This window comes from Plectropomus leopardus, chromosome 20 (assembly GCF_026936395.1).
Source record: "Plectropomus leopardus strain MGB_pleo_1.0 chromosome 20, ASM2693639v1, whole genome shotgun sequence".
NCBI classification, from domain to species: domain Eukaryota; kingdom Metazoa; phylum Chordata; class Actinopteri; order Perciformes; family Serranidae; genus Plectropomus; species Plectropomus leopardus.
Genome location: NC_142195.1, coordinates 2,121,814 through 2,142,994, shown reverse-complemented (window position 1 = coordinate 2,142,994; position 21,181 = coordinate 2,121,814). Strand labels below are relative to the sequence as shown.

Below are 21,181 nucleotides of genomic sequence, written 5' to 3'. Positions count from 1 at the left end.
TGAGATGGGAGACAAATTGGCTTTATTTTGTATATTAGTTGGTTCATATTGATTCAATATAAATTCTGAATACTTTAAGGCATTTCAATAATCATTTGCTGCAGTATCAATACACTGGTACCAGTTGCAGTTACGTGTTCTCTGTTATTAGTAATGATTTCTGCAGTGATTCTACTGTTCTCTGCTATAAAACAAAAAAGGAAAGGTGTCAATATCATGTTATAGCCTTACATTATTTGTCTTGTAATAAAAAATATATATTAATTTTAGGCCGTCAACGTTATTTTTCCCATTGAAAATAATAGCAAATATAGTTTTCAAGGTGTTCAAGGTGTACATTCTTGTTTTGGGAAGTTTTGTTATTTTTTTCTTTTGTCAATTTCTATAGAAAATGATGTATGTATGAATCTTGTAAGTCTGAAAAACGCTGGGCAAGTGGGGCAGGAAAAAAAACAAATTTAGGTTCTTGAAAAGTCATGGAAAAGTTTGGAGATTTGCCCATGAACATGTTTGAGAACTAGGGTTGTAAATTGTGAGCACTTTCTTTAACTGATTATTGGTCAAATTAATGAATGACTGTTATTTGAAAAAAAAAAACAAAAAAAAAAAACCAACCATAAAAACTTTGGCTATTTCAAACGACATCAAATGCTTTTTTTCCCCCAATCAAAGCACACAGTATATTACAAGTATAAGTACATCACATATGCTTTTGCAATGCCTGTTGATTGATGGACTACATTTAACATTTGATTAAATTCTTAACGACCGATTAATTGATCGTTGATTAACAGTTATCATCCCTTGTGGGAACTCTGTATGTAGTTTGATGATGAACAATAACACAACAGTGCATTTATACATCATTCAGTCCTGCAATAAAGACACTTATCGGTCATTTAAGGAAGCCGTATTTTCGTTTTCTTTATTGGCTCCAACTGGCAACACAGAAAAAAAACACAATAAAAATTAAAAAACAAACATCTGATACAATAATTGATGTCAATCATTGTTAAGATGGGAAAGCAAGAGTACACCAGTCTTTGGCACTTTCTATTCTAAACAAACATGCTGCTTACAGAGATAATAATCATTAGTGCATTTTTTTTTTTAAAACGGAATATTTGAAAATACATCTGACAGTTTGACACTGACTGAAAATCACAACAAGCAAGTCGCACATGTTGCTATAAAGGCTGCACCCATTTTTTTGAACATTTTCACAAGTATAAAAAGGTAGAAATGACCCCAAGACATCCGGGGGAGAAAACAGGATTGATCCGTCGGCAGTTATTTGTGTTGTGTTCCCAAGAGGCGTCGACATGCTTCAACATGGATGTGGGTCCTTTAAATGGAGCAGTGGCTTTTGTGCTTGTGCGTGCATGTCAAAAACAAGTAGATTTCTTGTGCTCTGACAGATTCTCATACTGGCTCTGCTTGGCGAGCACTGATTTGTCTCACCAGATGATGATTACCCTAAAACCAACCTTCAGATCCTCCCTGCTGCTAGTTTCTCTGCTTTTCTGTGCATCCTCTTAGCGTGAAAGGTGGACAAAAGTGCTCAAAAATCTGGTGTTCACTGATGATGTTTTATCTTCTGCTATTAGACCTCACTGTAGCTGCTTTAATCATCTTAAAGGTACTCACATCATCCATTTATCACATTTTGAACAGTTATGCACGCGAATAAGAAAAACACACAAAAAACAAAAACAATTAAAAGAAAATATGGGCCCAGGAATGCAAAAGTAGACTAATTCTGATACCACACATTCTCAAAAAAAAAAGAGAAAAGAAAGGAAGAAAAAAAAGAAAGAAAAGGCTTTAAATCAGAGTGAAACTTATCCATTAAGGCTAAATTAGGTTACAACTCATAAATTACTTAAAATATCTTTGAACACTCACAATGGAGGCAGAGGAGAGAGAAAAACTGTCTCGTGTTTGTCACAGTGGACAGCTCACATTAGGCTTTATAATCCCATATGAGCACAGTGTGAACACTGCATGATGCTGTAAATCAGCCACCAATTCTGACATGTGATCATCACTTCCTCTGCACAAAAAGATCAGTCATCTTGTTTGTTTTGAGTGTTCCTGTCCATTCCTTGTTTGCATGTCTCTCATTCACGTACATTATCTTGCTAAAATCTCATTTGCAAGGATTCATAGTATTTCCACACAGGCAACCTCGTGTATACAACCCTAATTCCAGAAAAGTTGGGACGCTGTGTAAAACGAATAAAGACAAAATGCAATATTTTGCGAACTTCTTCAACCTACAGTATATTAAAAAATATACACCTATTCTGAATTTGATGCATGCAACAATTTCAAACAATGCTGATGGGGGCAACAAACAGTTGCAATGGAGGTTAGTGCATGAAGGGTACATACAGGTTTTGGAGCAACATATGCTGCCATCCAGACTTTTTTTTTTTTTTCAGAAATGCTCCCGCTTTTTCCAGCAAGACAACACCAAAGAGTGCAGGTACTAGACTGGTCTGTCTGCAGTCCAGACCTGTCTCCCTTCGAAAATGTGTGGAGCATCATGAAGCGCAAAATGTAACGAGAGTCCCCCAACTGTCAAGCCACTAAAGTAATTAATTTAGAAATAAGGGGATAAAGAAAATCACCTTTAAAACAATTTGTGTCCTCACTTCCAAAACACTAAGTGCTGTTATTAGAAAAGCTGATGTCACACAGTGCTCAACACCAACTTTTTTTAAACATGTTCCAGGCATCAAATTAAGACTAAGTGTATATTTAAAAAGGAAAAAGAAAAGTTTATCAGTTTAAACATTAAATATCTCATCTTTGGACTGTATTCAATTGAATATAGGTTGAAAAGGATTTACAAATTATTTACACAATGTCAAAACTTTTTTGGATTTGAGGTTCTGATATCTTGTTTGCAAAAGGTGATACCTTTGTAATTATCCTATTCCCATAAATCAATATGTTGTTCACATGAGCTATCTTGTTCAAACAAACTTACTATCTTCTCTGCACAACTTCTCTTGTTCATGTTATCTAGTTAACATCTCATTTGTACATATTCATATTATTTTTATTATCATCATATTATTCAAGTTACCTGGTTCCCTTAATTTCGTAGCTTGTTCCAACAGGTTAATATCTTGTTCATACAAGTCATCCCCTTGCTCATAGAAGTGATTAAAAGTTGACACAAGTTCTTATCTTTTCTGCACAAATCTGTTTGCATCTTTATGTAACTTAACTCTAAAATCTTACAAACTGATTTCACTTAAAAATATCTAGGAAAACAATTGCCTTGAAAATTTTAAATAAATATAACTAGTAATTTAAATGTATTTTAACTTCATATGTAGTTATTAAGTTTACTTACAAAGTTTGTGTATTTACTTAATTTTGTGAAGTTGTTGCAACTTAAATATGACAAGTTTAATCAAATCAATCAATCAACTTTAATAAACCAAGTTTACTGTGCTTTGTATCTGTACTCTGCTGGTTGCAAACCAGACAATCATATTTGTGTTTTCTTAAATATTTTAACAAAACAGAATTCGCAGATCTCCAAACTTCATCATTGCCAAAATTATCTTTGTCTTGATCAAGTTAAGTCAGATGAACTTGGTTTACTGAAGCTGCTAACACTTAAAAAGAACATGTTAATTTCCCATGTTGTTTTTACATTCACCTTCAACTTCACAAAATTAAGTTAATACAGATACACTTCAAGTAAACTTCACACTTAGATAGAAAGTAAACATAAATTAAGAGTAATAATTACATTTACTTACATTTTTCGAGGCAATCGGTTTCCAAGATTATTTTAAGATCAATTTGTCAGATTTGACAGTGTTAACTTACTCAAATCAGTTTTCTCACATCTTGTGTTAAATGAATGTATTAGCAACCAGGATTTTGGGGGCTTCTGTGACTTCCATTCTGATACACCCGTCACATTAGGTGAAGCAGGAACCACCATTTTTCAATATACAGAATCAATTCACGCTATTGCACCATGCTCCATGTGCTGCTGGGTACCTTACATCAAATTGGAAACATGAAATAAATAAAAATATATTTACACACACAAAATACACAATCCTGTTTCAAGAGGTGTTAGTCTGTGATGGAATGCAAGCAAATTCATTCTTTTTTTTTTTTGCGCTAATGATCCCGCTGACTGGTGCTACATAATAAATAAACTGGTTGTGTTCACGGTGCTGTTTTAAATTATTAATCACAAAAGACATCACTACAGCAAACGGCTTAACAGAAGCTAAAAGTTATCTTGTTTATTTATTTGATTATTTTATAGTGATCATTGTGAGCAGAGTACAGTGTAACTTCACTGTTTGGGTTTATTTCCCATTCAATAATGCTTATTTTGAGCCATTAGGCCACATATTTTGATTTTTTCATGGAATTCAATTCATGGAGTCAAGGGAAAACACCATACAATAAAATGTTAAAAACATATAAACATGATTTTTTTTTTAAACTTAGCATACAAATTTGTCACCTTGCAATATTTGATGAACACATTTATGCTCTTTTTTTCTGTCCTGATTGATGTCCAAACATGTTTTGGTTGTTATTTCTTTGTAAAGTAGAAAATCATGACTGCAGTCCCCACTGACAGCACTGTTTCAGAGCACCACTGGCTATAAAGCACAATTCCTCCTCACATGTACAGTATATGAACATGTTATTGCTGCCTATTCAACACGTTTTGGACATCAGCTGACATATTTGACACATTTCAGGCAGAGGCTGTTCAAAAAGTGACAGCAGATGAAAACGGGAAATCACTGACTCACACAACTTTGTAGAAAAGAAGGTCACCAGTGTGAAGGGCTGGCATGAAAACAATTACATGGAAGGTTTTGTCTCTTTTTTTCCCCCCCGAAAGCACAACAAACAAGATCAGAACAATATTAAACTTGATAAAGTGCAAGCCTACAATATTGTAATCGTCAAAACTGTCAACACAAGGGAACGTGGAGGTTGATATTACAGTGAAAAGAGAAGAAAATGTAGAAACGGCTTGCTTTCCCAGACCTAATGTAAAATGGAGAAAACAGCGGTGTTGTTCCTCTGCCTCTCTTCAAGTCCTCGGAAAGTTGGAATGTAACATGTTTAGAAAAATGGCCAAAGAACAAACTGGCCTCTTTAACATTTTGCTCCTCAACTTCATATTTCATTACATATTTTATAGACTTACTAAATACTGAACAAACACATCTGTGCCAAACATTGCTTTACATTATCTGTACACATACTCGAACAATGGCAATAAATATAATAATAAACACTAAAAAATAGTGTTCCTCTTATCATTTCTGTCAATTCAAAAATCTCGACCCACAACCAGCTGGCTCGGCTACTTCCTGCATCACTGCATCTTTTTATCATTTGGGTCAAGGGCAGTTAACTGACAGCTGGTTTTACTCTCAGCTTCACTACAACGGCCTGTGCAATCACTCCTCCTGCTGGTGCCAGACATAAATCCCCAATGACAAACACTTCACACACTGTAATATACTCTAATCGCCTTCACTGTCACATCTGACAAGTTGATTTTACTTTAAAAAAATCGAGGAAACCAAAATGTAAGTAAATATAACTATTAGTCTAATTTATTCTTACTTTCTATTTAACTGAAAGTTTACTTACAGCCTAGTTATATTTACATAATTTTGTGAAGTTTGACAAGTTAAATTAAATAAGTCTTTTGAAGTTTTAACATTAATAAACCTGCATTCTGCTGGTTGCAAACTAGTCCGTTGAATTGTCTAAGGCTGTCAAGTGATTAAATAAATTAATATAATTAATAACATGCTTTGTGATTAATTCATCTTAATCGTATTTTTTAAAAAATAAAATAGAATTCATTTTTATAAGCACAAATTCCACTCATTTATGAAGTCATGCAGCTCCTGCATTGTCAACACCATGGTCCTGCAAAAATATTTCAAAATAAAATGCCTTGTGTCAACAACTGATGGGATTCTTTCAACACAGACGTTGTCAGAGGATGTTTTTGAAACAGGGAAGTAAAACAGACTTCTTGTATTCTCTTGTCTCTGTGACAGACAGAGACCATTACATTTAAGTAAAGTTAATTCTGATTGCCTGGTCCACTGTGGCTTGACAAGGCCGGCTGCTAGTGCCAGCATCCGAGGCTGTGCTAGTACGAAAACTCATGTTAAAAAGCCATGTGGCCATCAATGAGACACCGGTTCAAAGCGCACCACAATTAATCAGAGTTAATTTTTTAAATGCGTAGTTTTTTCTGTGATTAATACATCAAATTTACTGTGTTATTTTGAAAGCCCTAGTATTATATCAAACACGTTAGTAAAACAGAACTGGCAGATCTCCGAACTTCATCACTGGCAAAATGATTTGTCACAGGTAAGTTAAGTCAGACTACCTTGCCTTACTGAAGTTATTAACACTTAAAAGGAACAAGCTGATTTCACTTGTCATATTTAAGTTGCAACAACTTAGCAAAAGTGGCTGAATTTTCGGTAGAATGAACACTTACATAAAAGGTAAACATGAATTAAGTTTAATAGTTATATTTACTTTCCTTTTTCAAGGTAATTAGCTTCCAAGATTATACTAAGATCAACTTGTCAGATTGTTTTTCCTTAGAAAGAACCAGGACATTTCTATTGTTGTTTTCAAGTTGCAACAACTTCATAAAATAAGTAAATACAGGTAAATTTTAAGTAACCCTAACACTTAGATATAGAGTAAACATGAATTACTTTGAATAATCTTTCCTTTTTCAAGGCAATCAGTTTCTAGGACTATTTTAAGTAGAAATCATCGTGTCAGATTTTACAAATTGTCAGATTAGAAAATGATCAAAAACAAGTGAAAAATGTCTAGAAAACTATATTCAACATTTATTTTCTGCATTTTTTTCTGGTCATTTTCTTATTTGTTTTTACTATTATTATTATTATTATTATTATTATTATTATTATTAGTTTATTTCCATGTTATTTTCTTATTACTTTTTAATTAAATAATTATTTATTTTTTAAAAGAAAAAAAAACAGTTCACTCTGGTTTCAGAGGGTTAAAGATTATTGTCTTGAAACCCAGTCACCAGCATAAATGTTGGAAATGTTGGAATTCTGCAAACCACAGATACGTTACATTAGTACGTTATTATGAAGTGAACATGTTGAAACTCAACATTTCAAAAACACTGTGGTTAATGTGTGTTGGGTTTAGGCACAAAAATGGCCTGGTTCTAGTTAAGAAAAGATTGTGTTTTGGCATGTATAAGTCAGTTCTGCTACCAGCTGTGATCAGTATAATAAGAAAAGCCGGTACTGTAAGACAGACAGCATGGGGGGATTTAATTTTGGCACCGGTCAAGCAGCAGACTACTGATGTCTGCTGAAATGCTACTTTCTACTGCAGAACAAAACTCAGAGGTGACAACACATGAAGTCAACGTAAAACTCCTTAGACAATGTCTTTGGAGGTGCTAGCCAGGGTAGCACTCATGCTATTTTAAAAGCTAAATTCAAACATTCTTAAATCTGATACTACTTTGATTTACTGCCATATGAACATGTTTACAGTTTGGATAAAAGAGCTGATGGTGGGCTTGGGCGGCATCGGGGTATTACAGTATACCAGGGTATTTAGAAATTGCAAAGGTATGTCTTTTTTAATAACGCAATAAATATAGTCATTTAAACTCATTGTATGTAGTGCACAGCACGCACCACCAGAGCTAAGTCTCCAGTCTCAACTAGTGGAACAGGCAGCTGAGCTAAAAGACACAGCAATACCTAGTGGTGAAGGGAGAAGTTTAAGGACTGTAAACAGCTGGCGGCCAGAAGGCAGAGAGAGACCGTGGGGAATAATGGCTTTTTTTTTTTTTTTTACATGTAACTTGGTGAATGGAGGATTTATTTCAAACAAACCAAAGGTGGAGAGTATTGGAGCAGAGACAAGATTACTAACAAGAGTAACCAAAACAGTTTGGATAAGTTTTACTTTGTTTTTGTTAAGTTTGAATGAAAATGTGTTTTATAAAGAGTTGACGAGACAATTAAGCTTCGTCAGTCTTCTGTGACTGAGTTGAATTCAAACGTTGTACAGTTGTATTTCTCAATTTAGAAAAGGGAAACAGGTGTGCTATTACTTTTCTTAACATTTTGCGGGTTTCTATTGTGTATATATTAGTCTGAAAAGCTTAAAGTCAGTAGCGCACTCACCATCAGTGGTGGGGGATGGTGGTGGGTGTTAGCACTGCACTTTCATACAGTCATTTACGGTATACCCTGGTGAAATTTTAGAAAGGTATGAAGGTATGAAATATAACACACCGCCCAAGCCTATTTGAAAGTGAAGACAAAACAACTATGAGAGAAAAGGATGAACGATGATAAAGGTCCTAGGCCATGTTAGCTCATTTTTTGGTGATGCCAGTAACAAACAACACAGCCATCTGACAAAGATGGCAACATCTGTAAGTTTGAAGCACTGGATCAACAGTAAAAGTAAAACCCATGTAGCGGTAAAGTAACTTAACTGTAGGAGGAAGATGATGGGTAGTGCCCATGATATTCCATTTAAGCAACCCGCGGGTAACATTAAGAGGTGTTTTGGTGTCATTTAAGTAATAAATGAGTTGATGTGCATACCGTGCTACTTTCCTTAATCTCCTCTGTGATCAAACTAGATTGTCTTCAATTGTAGATGCAACTGTAAATGTACAGGCCCATGCAACACATGCACTTGCTCCTCTTCCTTATTCCATGCCATTTCAAAATCTAAAACCCTTTCCATATCCTTATAGTTGGAGGCCGTTCTTTGTGTATGAAACAACATAATGTGTACATTTCTTTGCCTCTCTGCATGCAAGCACAGCACAGTGAAATGGAAAAGCAATAACGATCACAATGGAGGATTAAAAGAGGTGGATGGATTGCTGGTTAATGCCACAAAGGAGTGTGATAACTACAACTAATGAGGACCTACAACAGAACATGACGTCATGCACCTTCAGCCTGCTACAACTTCAGCTGATAAACAGCAATTTGGCAAATACTAGTAATAACATTTTTGGTGAAACCTTTCAAATTCCAGCCTAGAGTGCGAATAATGTGCTAATATTAGATTTTTTTGGATGCAGTGAAGGGTTTTTGTTCAGCACTGTGTTCTGTCTTAGCACCACTCTGCTCTGCCTTCATACAGATAGATAAAGTCACACCTGGAAGCTGCCCAGGATTCCTCTGCTCTCTATCATTAAGGCTTAAACAACCTGCATGCTAAAAAAACTATGAGAAGTATTTAATTTTTTTTAAAAACACAAAACCAAGACTGCCAACATATATCTGACATGAGGAATACAGCTGGAGGCTGCAGCTGTTAATGTGGATGGTGAGTAGAAAAGTTATCCGCAGCCTCTCACTTGTTTGTTTACTCTTATGTCTTACATGATGCTTATATTTACGAGGCAAGCTGCTGACACTCAAAATGGGGAATTGATACTATTCTAAACTTTCTGGCTTATCTATGTGAACATTTTTATGTTGCACTACATTTGCTTCCACAAGTAACAGTTAAATGCAGGACATGAAAGGTGTATGTGCTCAATCAGATATTTCATTACCTGTAGAAAAAGAGAGACAGCTGGGAGGGCTCTGGCAGTCTAGTCTGTATGTACACGTGTGCCATTTTGCCCTGTGCAGAGATGTTAGTAGGCTTCCAGTGGATCATCCCAAAATAGGCTCTGCACATCCAGCATGGTTGCCAGCTCCAAAATATGCTTCTGTAGAAGGCTGCTCTCCACTGTGTCCTGTTTGGGGAGCTCAGGGTACGACTCTGGGAAGCTCTGCGACTCCTGTAAGCACAACATCAGACACCACTGACTCTCACATTTATCACTACAGACATGATTCGAAGTAGGCTTGAGCGGTGTCACAGTATTATGGTATGGCAGGGTATTTAGACACCCTGACAGTATGATTTTCAATACTGTGAAAAACAAAAACTCATCTTTCTATTAACCTCAAACTGTAATGAGGCGGTAGTGAGGATGTATTGTATGTATTGGACAACATTTGCCACCAGAAGTTAGTTTGGTGGATCAGGCAGCTGAGCTGAAAACCATGGTGACTAGGCTGGTTTCCATTAACCCTAAAAGTACGCAAATTGAAACTGAAAATACAAAATACACCTAATGGAACCATGTCAATTAAAAAAAAAATAAAACTCCCGTTTATCGCAAAAAAAAGTTTTTCATGCTTGCATGAGGTGGTATTTCAGGTGATTCAAAAAAGCCATATTTCAGAAAACTGCAATGGAAACATTTTTTTGGCTTTTATAGCTCATACAATGTGTAACACCAGGTGGCAATAATGTGACTTTAGGGATGCCAACTGCCACTAAACCTAAAGAATAAGAAAAACAACAACAAAGTCACTTGACCTTCTACAAAACATGACTCAGTATGTGTGGAGTGAGGAAGAAACCGAGATCTTCTTAACTCTGATACAAGACAAAAATAAATTACAGTGAGTGCCTCGGCGATGACGTTTTTCTGTGGGCCAACCCAGAGGCTATCGTCACCCTGGTTCCCTCGTCAAAAAAGCCTATGGGATTTTTCCACTGGTTTGTATTATTGCAGAAAATAAGCTTTGTGGTAAAGACATGTTTATGATACTTACACATTTTGTTCAGCAGAATAATCTTCACAAATGAGCAGCACTTTTTGGATTTTGAGGAGTAAGTACAATCACTGTGAGTAAAAGCTAATGTTAGGCTATGAACAAACTTCACCATTATCACGTTGCAACCGCTACAAGGCTGTAAAGCCGTGTTTAGCGTGGTTTGGCATGATGTAGTTCAGTAGTCTCAATTAGCTACATGTTAGTAACCACCTTTTAAAGACAAATAAAAGCTGCAATGTTTACAGTGTGGGTATTTCGTATCTTAGAAAAACTGTGAAAGTCTCTTCAGCTTGTGTGAACCACAGACCTTCTTTAAGGCTTCTGACCGTGAAACTATTCAGAAAACCAATTGGCAAAAAGCCACAGAGGTTAACCCAGAAGTTCTAAGTCTTTTTGGTGTATGTGCCCGGTGAGCAGCTCCACTGGACTAAAAAGGTATTATCTTAGGGTCTGGTATCTAGTTATTCTTTAACATCTAGGGCATCTAAGTTGCTCAGTGGCGCATGAAGCCAAAATAACTTTTTCTGTGGTATGAAATTACCTAGATGATTTTCGCTGCTTCTGCATTACTGATTCCCTACAGCAAGCCCACTAGCTGCTCCTGCTAACTCAACCGGCTACTTCCTATTAAGAGCTCTGGAAAGTGGAATGGGGATAAAATGATGTCATCTTGTGTCTCTTCTAGACTTTTCAAGCTCAAAAGAAAGTATCCACTGATTTTCAGACATCTCTTTCACAATGTAAGTCAATGGGAACAATTCTTTATGGGCCCCATGGCATTACATGACAGATTTGGATGTTGTAATTCCTCTGTTTGACCACTAAAAAAAAATTGCTTAAAAGCCCAGCACACCTCTTTAGGGCCTGACAGACAAAGGGAGCAGGGTCCCCCATCTAGGAAATTTGGTTGCATATTATATTAAGCGGATGTAGGTTGTCAGGCAGAGAGCCAGATCAGCTTCCATCTTGACCTGTATTTGCTCTTCAGGTTGGTGAGGGAGGAGACTTCACTTTCATAAAGATAAGTTGCTGCAAAAGGCAAAATATTTTGCATTTAAGTTAATGTGTATTTTCAGTGTTAAATGAATACCAGTGTCTTTCTGACATTCTTAGAGCTTAGGAGAATGATGTCTGTCTATACACCAGCTGTGCTACCAACAGCAACTCTGCTGGTTTAGTGCAGCAGACAACGCTGAATTGTGGGATACACTGGAATAGATGCTCTGAAGTGTGCATCAAGTGTGGGTTAAGTGAACTGTGTGTTTGCATTTTTCAGAAGTGGGACACATTTTGCTGTGTGTCTGATGGTGCATGTTCAGTGAGCACAAAGCCCGAGTGCTGGGCTTCCAACCTACAATGCATTTTTGGCATTAATGTAAACAACTTTACAACCTTGAGAAAGCACAGCAGCAGCAGTGACTCACCCGGAAGAGTTTATGCAGCCTCAGAGCAGCTGAGCAGAACACAAAGCGGATCAGCAGCAGTCGCAGGAACTCGTCACCAAAGAATTGCAAAAAGGCTTGATCTGTGGAGAAAGAGAAAAAATAACAATATCAATGCTGAAACAAATAGTTGATTCATCGATTAGTTGGGCTAAAGAAAATAAATTAACAACAATTTGATAAGTGATTAATCATTTAAGTAAAAAAATAATAATAAATATAAAGCAAAAAATGCCAAATAACTCACTGTATTTATTTTCTCAAATTAAAAAATCTTTTCTTTTCTCTCACTTTCCATTAAATGTCTTTCGTCAACAAAGTCAACAAAAGTCAACAAAACTGGGCAGGCAAAACATTTCACTACAACTTCCAAATTCCTAGGCAAAAATGCAGAATGACAGCCAGAAATAATACTATGCACAGTCTGAATGCAACAATATAGTTTCCACAGTGTTTTTAGACTTATTGTCGAAGCTGAGCTGGAAATTCACAGATTAAGCAAAAATACACAGTCTTGCCAAAATGTATGCCATATGGATGAACAGCCAAAATAATCAAACAAATGAAGAATGAAAAGCGCATAAATCCAACCAACAGTCCGTAAGGGTTAACCATGGTCAATACTATTTTTTACTTGATATTTTTTTAAAATTGAAATTACATAAAAAGGTATGAATACACATTTTTCATGGTCACTCTTTAATGTCTGCCAGTTTGTTATGCATGGGTATGTGAGATGTGCTACCTATGGTCCGTGATCGGGTTATCAGCTGCCCGATGTCCCGGTACACTTTACAAAGAAATTCTTGAGCCCTTTCCCACAGGCCTCGCTGCACGCTGTTTAAGCCGCACACAGAGGAGAAAGCCAGGAGAGGGCTGTAGAGGAACAGGGTGAAGAGACTCCCGCGCTGAGACTGATCTGAACAGAGAAGCAGAGAACGGCACAAGTGACAACATGAGACACATTTTCTCTGCATGTTCTCATAAACATTGGTACCTGAAAACTTGGTGAAAGAAGCAGTTTTATGAACTTTAACAAAGAAAAAATAAAAATGTCTGGCAAAAAGATGCAAGTGCATCAGAAAAAATCAAAGATTAAGCTTAACAGATAAGGACTGGTTTCTAAATCATAAATTCCAATAACAATCTAGCATTTAATTATATTTCAGGCAAACTGCCAGATAATAAAAGACTGCAGCTTTTCATTAGCTTAAAGCATGTGCCTGGTGATATTCAGTATTTTTCTAATTATCAACAAAGCCCATGAAAAGACAAAAACTAACACTAAATGCATCTACAAAGTATTGTGTGTTTCTCAAAGAGGAAGAAAACCATTCCTCCTGCTTGAGTAACGTTTGATGAAAACTACAAAGTCTAGCTGTTTAAGAAAATTACTGAGCCTTAAAATAATTAAGTAAATAAATCAATATATATATTTATGACCAGTTTTTAAAAGTGTATGTCTTCAGGTTGAACCAATGGGCTAGGGTCTGAGAGCCACAGACAGGCTATGAGTCATAAGCCCTGAGAGACAGACTAACACATAAGGAAATACAGAATATCACCACACTTATCATTACATAAACTGTTGGTCTACATGGACACACACCTTGCACACTCTTGGGATATACTGTAGGCGATAGTAGGCACACCAGAGGCTGGCCAAACAGATTTGTAAAATGCTATGAGGATAAACAAAAGACAGAAAAATTCATATTAATTAGAAGAATGTATAGTCACAGTGTGATCACAACATACATATATATATGTCCCCACCCTATGTCAATAAACATTCAACGCAACATGAAAAAAAGTTCATATTATTCCAATAACTCAGAGTCCCTTTCTTGGCCAACATTGCTTTATAATTTGTCAAACTGGCACCATTAAAAGTATGCTGTATTAAGTATAAGCATTGTAGTGTACCCATGGATGTACAGACTATTAGCACTGGATTATTATTATTTTTTTTTTTATTTCCTTTTTATTGGAATGTGAACTGTACATTATACAGCACAGCATATTTACATTGTTTCCTATTTTTAATATTAAAGTGGGAAAGAGATACAATAAAATCAAAACAAATTATAAGTATATGTTGTAAAATTATTCAAACAGGCAACAGTGATACTTAATAATATGGGTTTTTTTTTTAAGAAAATAAACAACTATTAAAAAACACAAAAAAACCCCAGTCCACCTCTTTGTAAAGTTGGTAGCAATATTTAGCAGGAAAAAAACCCTCTATACACTTACATTTTTTACCCATTACATCTCCCAGCCTGACAACAAATTTTGCATGATCACTTCCCTGTGTATGTTCATATGAGCCTCTGAGTTGAGACGAATATGTTGAGTAAAACAGGATTAGATATTGTTAGAACAAATTGCTAGAACTATGGATGGTAGAAAAGGAGACTGATTTTGATTACAATAAGTAAGTCAACAACAAAGGATTATCAATTTACTCAAGCCAAGGCAGAACCCAAAATGACTAAATAAATGAAGTAATTAAAAATTAAATACATTAACAAAATCTACAACAATAATAATTTGAAAGATCTGACTGCATGCATGTACTCCTAAAAAAAGAAACATAGAATTTAAAAAAAACAACTTGTGTGGCTCAACATAAACTTAGGGGAAGTGATGTTGTAATTATATTTTCTTAAATCAAGTGACATTCGATCTAAATGAAGATATATGTTCCGTCAAAGAACTTTAAACTTGTCCTGTTAAAGTCTTACAATAAATATAAGTTTTCCCATCACATAAATATCATGAATAACATTGATCCATTGCTCAACCTTGGGTGATCACCGGATTATTTTGATACTGCAGAAAATTTAAATCCTGGTAATTCTTTGGAGTTTTAAAGAGTGAATTTATGGACATTTATTCACAATGGACATGAAAGGTAACGATATTATCAAGTGTGAGTCACACTGAATCTAAAAATGCGTGCATCATGGCTGTGTGGTCAGACTGAATTTAGAGAGAATATTGATGCACATTGCTGCCATCAGTTACTTTAATGACCGCCATGAGCTGTGCGTCACAGTCACTGCTGCTGCTGACTTTGTCTGTGAGCAGCCAAACTACAAGAACCAACTTCCTGTTGAGTTTAGAACACCTGCATGCATCTGTCTGTTTCATCTCACAGGGCTGTCTTCGCCTCATGCCACCTCTTCAACTCTTCCTCACAGTCTGATAAACATCTGATATATAAATGTGAGCTTTTTTTCCAGGTAGTTTCAGATATGTACATACCTTGTAGGCTGTGCTGTTTGAGGAATCAACAATGACAAAAAGTGGCTTCCGGGTGAAAGGGAACAGGTCCCCTGGATGAAGGCTGCAACATTACAAACAAGTAAATGTCAACAAGCTACATTTCTATAGCAGCAAGTCTATGCTGAACACATGTTTATCTGTCATTAGTCACAAAGAGCAAAGTGATTTCCTCTTTGGGTTACGTCTGTGGACACAGGAAGCTTTCTTCTGTTTCACATTTAGACATATTTACAATATAGATTTTATCTTTCCCTAAAATGTTACAGAAACATTTTTAAACAGTATGATAGTTATATTATATAGCTCAGTAGTCACCAGTGCATTTCCTTCTGAGCCTGATTCCTCTTCTGCACCGTCTCTCCGTTCACCACATCGCGGTTTGTGTTTGTGAGCACTCCTCCAAAATCATATGGTCCTACAAGAAATGTTCAAAGATTAACATTATCAGTTTGAAAAGGCATGACTGATTCTGACATATAGATCATAAATTTCACTGCAACTCTGCACTTAACTGATCAACATGATCAGTGTGTGCATTTACATATTGTGCATATTCTAAATATCCCATAAATTTAACAATATTTCATTTTTTTATTAGGTTGCTGTGACAAATTAAGACTGAAAAAGGCCCACCTCAAGAACAGAATATTAGCCAATGTCCACAAGAAAGGGAATGAATTCCAAATGTCAAATGCTAGGGCCCATTGCTTTGTTAGGGTCTGTTAAAGTATACAAATTAAAAGTTTTGTAAACCATTGTGCAACCTATCCTACCCTTAACCAGTACATCAGGAGCAACTGCTTTGCTTTACATTGCTGTCAGATCCCAGTAGCACTTCCTTCTTATTTTTTTTTTTGTTTGAAATGTGATGAGAAGCAATTCACCTGTCATAAACCTTAGATAAACCATCTTGTTTATATTTATTGTTCACACTCCTGATTTTTCCCCCCAGAATCTTGCATAAATGCATGACATTACCAGTTGTTTGCAGTTGATTACAGATAGTTATAATAGTAAAATCTTGGTACGGTTGAAACGGTTTTTAACCAGCATTGCATCCACACTCCTCTTTTTGTTGTTGTTTCTTTCTTTTTAAACATAAAAATATTTAAAAAGTAAATAAAATAATATGGAATATTTTTTAAAAATCTCTCACTCTTATAGTATATAAATACATACACACGCACACAAACACAGTATATCTATACATACACACACACACACACACACACACAACCACAACCACAAACCGTGTACGATTACAGAGCTTTGAAATCATATATAATAATAGTTGCCGGCGGGGTCCCAAATTAACACCCGTCCAGCGCCAAAATAGTCACGTATTCTCCGCTGCGTTTTTAGGGGCGCGCGCTCTCTCTGTGTCAGTCACATACACCTGCGCGGTGCAGCGAAGCACGAGACATCAGCTGATCATTATACTATCACCAGCCGCTGGTCTGCTGGGAGCTAACACTGCATGCATCCTGATGAAGGTTATGAGATATTAAGACGGAGGCCGCGATGTTTGAACCAACACGAAAACTCTTTTTGGCTCTCACACTGGCAGCGTCAGTGCAGTAGCTACAATTCTTCCGTTCTTGCCTTTCACAATAAAAGCCCTAGACGGATACACTGCATCACTGCATATTGAATACATATTGAATACTTTTCCTTCAGATTTTTCTTTCTCTGAGTTTGCATTCATTATTATCTCAATTAAATGTACTGAAATAAATGTATGTATGTGAAACAAAAAGACAATTTATTATTTTGGCTGATAAAAAAATATGCTTGGCTGGTAGATTTTTTCAACCAAATTGGCTGGTGAATCAAAAAGTTAATTCTGGACACTAACTGTCAGACTGTTATGCCGCAACCAAAGTTAACAGCAACAATCCACCACAGACACAGCAACGCTGAATGTGCAGCCCATCCCTCCCCCTTCTGAAAGAATCCTATGATTTCAGTGTGTGTATCAGTGCATTTTTAACATTTTCCAGCCCATTTCAACATTATCACAATATATCGATTATTGCGATAATTTTGGTCACGATTATCGTGATATGAAATTTAATAGCATTACATCTCTAACATATATATATATATATCTTAATTAAAAATTATATTTAAAAAAGAGGATAGTAGATCCTGCTTGTATATCATAGAACAGGGATGTATGGAACAATAATATATGTAGAATAATAAAGAAAAAAATCAGCTTCATTCAGATAAAGGCCTCATTCAAAATAGCTAAAAAGGAAGATGCTGTTTACAATATATCAAACTAAGAATGTTGTTATATTTAGAATAATAGCAGCACATTGTGTCTGTGCATGTAAACTTAGTCAATGATTTTGCAGTTGAAATCAAATTAAGTAACCCTTATGAATGAAAGCGGTGATTGTCCCTGACAGTGAATATTCTAATACATTTTATTCTGGATTTTCATTTTCATTAACAATGTAGAAATGTTGCCATAACTGACCGTTCAAAATGTCCCTTTCATACAAGTAAACAGCATTTTTTTGGATTTACCCTGGTATGGACGTAGGCTAAGAGGCTGAATTCTGTGCTAGTATGGAGACGATGCACTTGTTTAGACAACATTTACCTGTTAAATTGCCCATGTATAATAATATATAATGTAAATTAATCAATATTCATTCATTTTAGAAAACTAACAATTTATACTATATATTGGCATGTCCATTTATCATAACATTTCGATATAATAATAGGAAAAAATGTGAGGTGTATAATTCAGCATTTTACCTTCGTAATCTGAGTGTCCAGTAGGGAAGACTCCGGTAGCAGACAGGTAGACAAGCAGAACACTGTTGGCAGGCAATTCCTAATAATTAGGGCAACAGGAAAAAGAAATGTTGCTGAGTAATATGATTAGACATAAGCGCTACATGTAAAATAAATACTGACACAAAATTTTTAAACAGAAAATAACAAATGAGTAGGGGGTGTAGAAAAGAGAAAGCCAACCAAATATGAGCCTCAATTATGAAATGACATGATCAATATATCAATATAGTAGTGGAGAGGTGATAATTTAAATAGCAAGAATGTCACAAACCAACACTTTTAATCCTCTAGAATGACAGATAATGTATATCTGACATTTGTTGGTGATAGGGCTGGGTGATATGGCTTTAAAATAATATCAGAATATTTTTAGGCTATATTGCAATACACGATATATATCTTGATATTTTGAAATCTCCTTTGAACTATTGTAAAATACCAAAGTACAAAATTATTAAAAGAACTACAACTTACAAATAAAGTAGCTACTGTCATAAAACAAAGTTACATTACTGTTATATTAAAGTTGAATAAAATTCTGTTATAATAGTAAACAAAATAAAGTATAAAGTTTAAAAAAAACTACTGTTATAGTAAAGTTAAGTAAAGTACTGTTATACTTGAATAAATCAAAATATGCAAAATATGACTACATAGTCACAGTCTGGAGCTCTGCAAAAGCCCTGCTTTTTGTGTGTGTGTCTGTGCAAGGCAGGAGCCATAGGAGAGAGAGAAAAACGAAATCCTGAAGCGAGTCACACACGGATGGACGCAAAGCGTAAACAAAATAAGCAGTATAGCATAAACGATAGATGATTTTTTTTATCTCCAGACAATGTATTGCATCATATCGCACAGCCCTAGTTGGTGATATTGCATGTCTAACAGTGCACCGTTTACTGCACAGTAGTCAACCCAGACAGGCTTTGATTATACTGACCTTAAAAGAGGCAGACAGGAAAGTAAAAAGTTGGCTGAATGTTGGCTTGTACAGCAGATACTTGTGAGGGTTTTCCCTTTTTGCTGGCTTCTCACTGGGCTCCTGTGGAAAGAAATTGAGATAATTACTATTTGTTCTTCATTTCAAGTTTACATTACGTACAGCAGGTTAACAAGTCTTCTAGGAGGCAATTATATGTTCATTAGTTCATCACATTTATTACCCTAAGAGACACCCCTGGGGAATGATGCAACTCTAAAGAGAATGATGCATCTCACTCAGCACTCAATTACAGTGCAATTACAGGGCTGCTATTACAGGCTAAACATGGTGACATGCAGGTATTTGCTACTGACTGGCTCCAAGAGAGATGGCACCATTTATGAGACTTAACATGTTTACATGTTATAATCTGCTCTGAATTTGGTTATAGAAGCTCTTGGCTTTAGTTTTGATGTTGTAAAAAATATAATTTCACGAAAAAAACATCACTATCATGAAACATGACACTCACCAGTGTTCCCTGTTTGGAGGTCTGGGTGGCCAGATTTACAGGTTCCCTCTCCAGAGCTTGGAGCATGCGGAACATATCGATGGTTAACTCACTGAACTTCACCTAAAAAAAGAAAAAAAAACAAAACTTAAGTCACCTTATCATGGACAGATTTGTGAAAAGTTAGAATTTTAAGTACTGTGGCTTCAGAGATGATACAAAAGTCAGGTTTTTAGTACACAGAAAATTGTTTTGTAGGTAGTTTTTATAGGGATTTTAGTGTTTTGGTAGTCAGGTGATACAGCCAGCAGAGGGCACCGCAACTACAGGGAGCACCTCCCACACCAGAAGATATGGGCTCTCTCAACTTGTACAGTTTCCCTGATGCAGTTCCAACAGGATAATTATGTCAAATCACAAACACACAGAGTGCACTCTAAAATCTGAAAAAATTATGTTACTTAAAATAATCTTGGAAACCGATTGCCTTGAAAAACGTAAATATAACTATTAGTCTTAATTTATGTTAAATTTATATCTAATTTATAAGTGTGCTTATTTACTTAACTGTATATAGTTGTTGTAACTTAAAAAAAAAGATGTTATTGATTTTATATTAAGCCTACAAATAAATAAATTCTAACAATAACAGTAACATAATAATAATAATAATAATAATAATAATAACAATATGAGCTGCTACTTATGAAATTATAGTAGAAAAAAAGGGAGGGAGAAATAAAGAAACAAACAAAAAAGAAAAAATGCCATCTATATCATACCACATCATTACCTTGTTCTTTGTCAGTGTTAGCAACTTTAGTAAACCAAGTTAGTCTAATTTAAGTTGATCATCACAAAGAGGATTTTGCCAAAGAATAATAAAGAAGGAGATCTGCAAGTTGTTTTTTTGACATTTAAAAAAAATATAGATATGACTGACTAGTTTGCAACAAGCCGAATACAGATTTATAGCCCAGTAAACTTGGTTTACTGAAGTTGCTAAAACTTTAAGAAGTTGATTTAATTAAACTTGCAACAACTTCACAAAATCAAGTAAATATAACTCATTTTTTAAGTAAACTTAACAATTAGATACAAACAAACAGATTTTTACAGTGTAGAAAGGTGCTTTTCTAACATGTTGGAACAGTAAAATAACACCTGAGTGTGTTCTACGTAAATAAACAATCTACATTTGGACATAGAGCTACTGTCCGCAAGTTGGTACTTCCCAAATATTAAGGAAGATCTTTAAGTTTAGTTATACTGTCAAGACGCACACAGATTTGTGAACCCTTATGGTCTGAGCACATGCTAACTGCACATGTGCTTCACTACCATGACCTCCTAAAATAACTGAGGGGCAGATGCAGAAAATTCATTGGGAAAGAGGTGCTGTTTCACCCAAGAAAAATATGGAAAAGTAACTTGTCACACAAATAAAATGTACAGTGGCAGTAAAATAAGTATTATGAAGTCACATATTGCTGTTATTATGTTC

The 21,181-nt window shown here is 35.4% G+C and overlaps 1 protein-coding gene across 1 annotated transcript in view; it reads right to left on the bottom strand.

Annotated features, from left to right (window-relative positions):
- Nucleotides 1–894: 894 nt before the first annotated feature.
- Nucleotides 895–21,181, bottom strand: part of scai (suppressor of cancer cell invasion) — a 38,775-nt gene continuing 18,488 nt past the window's right edge. The window contains exons 9-17 of the mRNA XM_042509139.2: nt 19,699–19,800; nt 19,185–19,286; nt 18,203–18,281; nt 15,746–15,845; nt 15,410–15,491; nt 13,749–13,821; nt 12,885–13,058; nt 12,122–12,222; nt 895–9,868 (exon numbers count right to left, since the gene is read on the bottom strand). Of these exons, the coding sequence (XP_042365073.1) occupies nt 9,722–9,868; nt 12,122–12,222; nt 12,885–13,058; nt 13,749–13,821; nt 15,410–15,491; nt 15,746–15,845; nt 18,203–18,281; nt 19,185–19,286; nt 19,699–19,800 (960 nt within the window). The 3' untranslated portion in view covers nt 895–9,721. The remainder of the gene's footprint in view (nt 9,869–12,121; nt 12,223–12,884; nt 13,059–13,748; nt 13,822–15,409; nt 15,492–15,745; nt 15,846–18,202; nt 18,282–19,184; nt 19,287–19,698; nt 19,801–21,181) is intronic.